Source organism: Colobus angolensis, unplaced genomic scaffold (assembly GCF_000951035.1).
Source record: "Colobus angolensis palliatus isolate OR3802 unplaced genomic scaffold, Cang.pa_1.0 Scaffold30, whole genome shotgun sequence".
NCBI classification, from domain to species: Eukaryota; Metazoa; Chordata; class Mammalia; order Primates; family Cercopithecidae; genus Colobus; species Colobus angolensis.
The window spans coordinates 7,019,593-7,026,492 of record NW_012116266.1 but is presented as its reverse complement, the minus strand read 5'-3'; the positions used below and the strand labels follow the sequence as shown (position 1 = coordinate 7,026,492).

Here is a 6,900-nt window from a genome sequence, read left to right as displayed (position 1 = left end):
CCTGATGCTGGCGCTGCTGGGCGCGCTGTCCGCGGGCGCCGGGGCGCAGCCGTACCACGGAGAGAAGGGCATCTCCGTGCCGGACCACGGCTTCTGCCAGCCCATCTCCATCCCGCTGTGCACGGACATCGCCTACAACCAGACCATCTTGCCCAACCTGCTGGGCCACACGAACCAAGAGGACGCGGGCCTCGAGGTGCACCAGTTCTACCCGCTGGTGAAGGTGCAGTGTTCTCCCGAACTCCGCTTCTTCCTATGCTCCATGTACGCGCCCGTGTGCACCGTGCTAGATCAGGCCATCCCGCCGTGTCGTTCTCTGTGCGAGCGCGCCCGCCAGGGCTGCGAGGCGCTCATGAACAAGTTCGGTTTCCAGTGGCCCGAGCGGCTGCGCTGCGAGAACTTCCCGGTGCACGGCGCGGGCGAGATCTGCGTGGGCCAGAACACGTCAGACGGCTCCGGGGGTCCAGGCGGCGGCCCCACTGCCTACCCTACCGCGCCCTACCTGCCGGACCTGCCCTTCACCGCGCTGCCTCCGGGGGCCTCAGATGGCAGGGGGCGTCCCGCCTTCCCCTTCTCATGCCCCCGTCAGCTCAAGGTGCCCCCCTACCTGGGCTACCGCTTCCTGGGTGAGCGGGATTGCGGCGCCCCGTGCGAACCGGGTCGTGCCAATGGCCTGATGTACTTTAAGGAGGAGGAGAGGCGCTTCGCCCGCCTCTGGGTGGGCGTGTGGTCGGTGCTGTGCTGCGCCTCGACGCTCTTTACCGTTCTCACCTACCTGGTGGACATGCGGCGCTTCAGCTACCCAGAGCGACCCATCATCTTCTTGTCGGGCTGCTACTTCATGGTGGCCGTGGCGCACGTGGCCGGCTTCCTTCTGGAGGACCGCGCCGTGTGCGTGGAGCGCTTCTCGGACGATGGCTACCGCACGGTGGCGCAGGGCACCAAGAAGGAGGGCTGCACCATCCTCTTCATGGTGCTTTACTTCTTCGGCATGGCCAGCTCCATCTGGTGGGTCATTCTGTCTCTCACTTGGTTCCTGGCGGCCGGCATGAAGTGGGGTCACGAGGCCATCGAGGCCAACTCACAGTACTTTCACTTGGCCGCGTGGGCCGTGCCCGCCGTCAAGACCATCACTATCCTGGCCATGGGCCAGGTAGACGGGGACCTGCTCAGCGGGGTGTGCTACGTTGGCCTGTCCAGTGTGGACGCGCTGCGGGGCTTCGTGCTGGCGCCTCTGTTCGTCTACCTCTTCATCGGCACGTCCTTCCTGCTGGCCGGCTTCGTGTCCCTCTTCCGTATCCGCACCATCATGAAACACGACGGCACCAAGACCGAGAAGCTGGAGAAGCTCATGGTGCGCATTGGCGTCTTCAGCGTGCTCTACACAGTGCCTGCCACCATCGTGCTGGCCTGCTACTTCTACGAGCAGGCCTTCCGCGAGCACTGGGAGCGCACCTGGCTCCTGCAGACGTGCAAGAGCTATGCCGTGCCCTGCCCGCCCGGCCACTTCCCGCCCATGAGCCCCGACTTCACCGTCTTCATGATCAAGTACTTGATGACCATGATCGTGGGCATCACCACTGGCTTCTGGATCTGGTCGGGCAAGACCCTGCAGTCGTGGCGCCGCTTCTACCACAGACTGAGCCACAGCAGCAAGGGGGAAACTGCGGTATGAGCCCCGGCCCCTTCCTACCTTTCCCACCCCTGCCCTCTTGCAAGAGGAGAGGCACGGTAGGGAAAGAACTGCTGGGTGGGGGCCTGTTTCTGTAACCTCCCCCTCTACTGAGAAGTGACCTGGAAATGAGAAGTTCTTTGCAGATTTGGGGCGAGGGGTGATTTGGAAAAGGAGACCTGGGTGGAAAGCGGTTTGGATGAAAAGACTTCAGGCAAAGACTTGCAGTAAGATAATGATAACGACGATGTGAATCGTGAAAGGTACAGGCCAGCTTGGGCCTAAGAGAAGATTGAGACCAGCAGAGACTGCTGTGAGTTTCTCCCGGCTCCGGGGCTGAATGGGGGCTGTGACTGATCCCCCTGCTGCAGGGCGAGTGGCCTGTCTAGACCCCTGTGAGGCCCCGGGAAAGGTACAGCCCTGTCTGCGGTGGCTGCTTTGTTGGAAAGAGGGAGGGCCTCCTGCGGTGTCCTTGTCAAGCAGTGGTCAAACCATAATCTCTTTTCACTGGGGCCAAACTGGAGCCCAGATGGGTTAATTTCCAGGGTCAGACATTATGGTCTCTCCTCCCCTGCCCCCTCCTGCCTGTTTTTTCTCGCGTACTCCTTTCAAGTCTTGTAAAATAAGCATTTAGAAGTCTTGGGAGGCCTGTCTGCTAGAATCCTAATGTGAGGATGCAAAAGAAATGATGATAACATTTTGAGATGAGGCCAAGGAGACGTGTAGTAGGTATTTCTGCTACTTTTTCATTTTCTAGGGAAGGCAGGAGGCAGGAAGACGGGTGTTTTATTTGGTCTAATACCCTGAAAAGAAGTGATGACTTGTTGCTTTTCAAAACAGGAATGCATTTTTCCCCTTGTCTTTGTTGTAAGAGACAAAAGAGGAAACAAAAGTGTCTCCCTGTGGAAAGGCATAACTGTGAAGACAGCAACTTTTATAGGCAAAGCAGCGCAAATCTGAGGTTTCCCTTTGGTTGTTCATTTGGTTGAGATAAACATTCCTTTTTAAGGAAAAATGAAGAGCAGTGCGCTATCACACACCGTTAAGCCAGAGGTTCTGACTTTGCTAAAGGAAATGTAAGAGGTTTTGTTGTCTGCTTTAAATAAATTTAATTCGGAACACATGATCCAACAGACTCTGTTAAAATATTCAGGGAAGTCTCTCCCTTCATTTTTTTTTTCCTTGCTATAAGCCTATATTTAGGTTTCTTTTCTATATTTTTTCTCCCATTTGGATCCTTTGAGGTAAAAAACATAATGCCTTCAGCCTCATAATAAAGGAAAGTTAATTTAAAAAAAAAAAAAAGCAAAGAGCCATTTTGTCCTGTTTCCTTGGTTCCATCAATCTGTTTCTAAAACATCATGCGTATGCTGACCCTGTCTCTGTGTGATTGGGTTGGGAGGTGATCAGCAGATACATAGTGAACGAAGAGGAAAGTTCGAACCATGGGCCCCATCTTTAAGGAAAGTCATTAAAAGAGGTAAACTTCAAAGTGATTCTGGAGTTCTTTGAAATGTGCTGGAAGACTTAAATTTATTAATCTTAAATCATGTACTTTTTTTCTGTAATAGAACTCAAATTCTTTTGCATGATGGGGTAACGCTGAGCAGAGAATCATGGGAGCAAACCTTTACCCCACCTTTGACACTGCCCTCCAATCTTGCAACACTATCCTGTTTCTCAGAACAGTTTTTAAATGCCAATCATAGAGGGTACTGTAAAGTGTACAAGTTACTTTATATATGTAATGTTCACTTGAGTGGAACTGCTTTTTACATTAAAGTTAAAATTGATCTTGTGTTTCTTCAACCTTCAAAACTATCTCATCTGTCAGATTTTTAGAACTTCTACACAGGTTTTGGCATCTTTTGTGCTGTATCTTTTAAGTGCATGTGAAATTTGTAAAATAGAGATAAGTACAGTATGTATATTTTGTAAATCTCCCATTTTTGTAAGAAAATATATATTGTATTTATACATTTTTACTTTGGATTTTTGTTTTGTTTTGCCTTTAAAGGTCTACAACGAAGCCCCACTTTATCACATGTACAGATCACAAATAAATTTTTTTAAATACAAAATGAACATTTATTTAGTTTACTATTCCTGTAATATTAAACCAAAGAAGAGAAAGAAGGAAAGTATGGGAAAAAAGTATTGAGGGACACCATTGGGTGTGTCCCCCGTAAAAGAGAATGGTATATGTTATTGAGGTCTTTTTTTCTCCTGCCTTTAAGATACAGAGTATAATGGATGCCTTCACTGTCATTTAATTTTTTTTTCCTGTTGTTGCTGCTTCCTGCCTTCCTCCACACCACCCCACTACACACCCCTAAGCCTTTCTACATCCTGCTTTGGATGACTATGGAAGGTATTGAATAAGCATCTCTTTTAGAGAAGTGCTGTCCGATCCATGTTTTTACTGCCCTTAGGAGATGAAATCCATATTCGAAAGGGACAGGAAGATAGTTTTTATATTTGCTGCTTTTTTTGGGTAATGTTTCCCTGGTGAAGAATTCAGTGAGTTTTTGGGTGTTTGGGTGTTTTCTTTGTTTTTTTTAACTGATCAGTGTTTTGTATTCTAATATAACTTACGTAGATTGGTAATCCTTAAATGCTTTCAGTTCAGGTGCTAGGGAAAGTCAGTGGATACTTCGAGATTAAAGGCCTTGCTTGTGGAGTGTTCTCAGCTGAAGGCTTTCCTCTACCTTCTAGGTAAACCAAGCAGAGGTCAAGCAGCTCCCAAGGTGGCAATGACTCAGCAGCTCCAGCAGGAATAGACTCCACGCCTGACCCTGGGATGGCCTCTGAAGCCACTGAAGCTATTCTTTCCTCTTGAGAAGAGGCTAACTTTGGAATCAGATTAGACAGGGAAGCCTTCACTATCCAGAAACTTTGATATGAAAGAGTCCCTCAGGGGAATGGAAAAGGCATTTTAATACATCCAATTCTGAGCCTTACTATAATTTTTTTTTCTTTCCTTTCGCCTCTCTTCTTTAAATCCGGTGCCTGTTTCCTGGCTTTTTCTAATACAGTGGCTTAATTCCTTGGCAGCCGTGGAACCCAGGAGCAGACTGGGTGCTGCTGTTTCTCTTGCCCCGCTTGGCCTCAAAGTTTCTGTAGTTCTAAAGCACAACAGAAACAGTTCTGTTTTTGTTTTAATTAACAGGCTTACACACATGGCTGGTGTGTTTTACAAATGCATGAAATGAAAACCAGTGACAGTTCTCGCAGGAGCAGGAAGCCGCATATATACAATTCGTGCAAAGCAGCTTTTCTTTAAGATCCTCCCGGGTTTTGAGCATCACAATGGGTGTGTGGGGTCATCTTAACCTGTGAAGATTTTGGCATCAAGGAAGGAAAAAAAAACATAATGATTGCAAGTCTCTGAAGGTTTATCCAGTTTTTACTCATAAAATGACACCTTTTAGGTTAAAGCATGCCTCTCTTAACACCACACTAATACCGCCTGTTAAGAATGTTTGCTTTTAGAGTAGGTGAAAGGCTCCCAACGGGGTTTTTTCCTTGCAAATTAACTGCTGAAGGCACTTAGACCCTTCTACAGGGAGAGCCCAGTGGCTGCTCCTCTGAGTGTGTCCCCTTCGTCTCATCAGCACTGCTTTGCCTTTTAGGGCTCTCAAAGATTGAAGAGTGTTGGTCTTTAGTAAGGGAACAAAGACCGCAGATGAATACATTGTTACCTGCTTTTTTTTTTTTTTTTAGGAAAGATAAAAGTGTTCAGTTTAATTCCCTTCACGTTGTGCTGTGTTCTTATGCAGTCAATTCATACCTAGGAATGTTAGAAGTTCAGGGATTTTTCTTAAGGAGGCACATCTCTGCAGAAAATATGTGAGGGAGAGAGTGTTTGTGAAAGGGCATGTGTAGCGTTTAAGAAAAACATTGGCAGGAGTTTGGTGTTAATCTCCAGATAAGGAGTAGAAACACTTGTGAAAATTTTCTGCAGTTTATAAAACAAAACTACTCTGTACAACAACCCCATGCAACACCTAATCTTTTTAAGTAGGTATGTGAGAAATCTTGGCAAGAAAAAAAATATGTCTGTGGACAACATCTTACCATTAAAATACAGATAATTTTAAAATGTGCCTAAAATAAAATAGTGCTATTAGAAATTCTCTGGGTAGAACTCTAGTAGTATAACAGCTGTACGTTTGAGCCCTGTAATTCTACTGGGAAAATCTCTTCTAACCCTCCCATCTTTAATTTCACTGAAAAGGCAGGTGGCTATTTATAGATGGTATATTTTTATATATGCATATGTGAAGGGTGAATAACAGCCTACAGGGCTCCAGGAAATCCTAGAAGGGTCCAAACCCCCACCAATGTGGACTCAAATAAGCAATTCATAAATCCGTTCTATTTTTCTCTGATTTACCCCCCTCAGTGGCACTAAACCAAATTCATAAAGCTTGGTTCTTCACCTCTTTTCACTGTGTGACATTTCTTACATCTGAATCTGTATTCTTTACATTTCATACTAAAGTAAACTAGTTTAAAAGGGTACCATTAAAATGCCAGTCCTTTAATAAACATACATGTTACCTCTTATTCTCTTTGGTTCTTAAAAAAAAAAAAAAAAAATCTAGTCTCTTGGAATTTTCTCAATTTGTGGATTTGTGGTAGAAAGAAAAAAGGAAGTTTGACCAAGACAGTAGTTGTTTATTATAAGGGACCCAGTTCAACAAGTACTGATCAAGCAGTCACTACACTGAAGGTACTAGAAAAGGAACTGGGGGGATGCAGATAAAAGTAAGACAGAGTCCAGCTGAAGTAACTGTCAACCTAGTTGGAATAAGGAGGGCATCCCCCAAGGAAGAATAAGCAAAGAACTCTAATGCTAGATAGAACCTGGCACATGTCAGTGTAGAAGCACAAATGCTGTTTGGAATAATATTACCTGACATTTGGTGGCATTTACTGTTTTTAAAAGCTATTTTCACATTCATTATTTAACTTCACTCACAATTATTACAACCCTGAAATGGCAATAATTCCTCGTTTAAAGATGAAGAAGGCCAGGCACGGTGGCTCACGCCTGTAATCCCAGCACTTCGGGAAGCCAAGGTGGGCAGATCACTTGAGGTCAGGAGTTCAAGACCAGCCTGACCAACATGGTGAAACCCCAGACATGGTGGTGTGTGCCTGTAATCCCAGCTACTGAAATTGAGGCTGAGACAGAAGAATCACTTGAACCCGGGAGGCGGAGG

The 6,900-nt window shown here is 46.4% G+C and overlaps 1 protein-coding gene across 1 annotated transcript; it reads left to right on the top strand.

Annotated features, from left to right (window-relative positions):
* The first annotated feature begins 4 nt into the window (after window positions 1-4).
* On the top strand, window positions 5-3,757 carry FZD7 (frizzled class receptor 7). Its single transcript, XM_011949928.1, has one exon. It carries the CDS (start codon window positions 5-7, stop codon window positions 1,673-1,675), a length of 1,671 nt encoding a protein of 556 aa, XP_011805318.1. The 3' UTR covers window positions 1,676-3,757.
* The last annotated feature ends 3,143 nt before the right edge of the window (window positions 3,758-6,900 follow it).

What these genes read in the sequence shown, in the direction of transcription:
- FZD7 (XM_011949928.1), top strand. Translation starts at nt 5, where the DNA reads ATGCTGGCGCTGCTGGGCGCGCTGTCCGCGGGCGCCGGGGCGCAGCCG.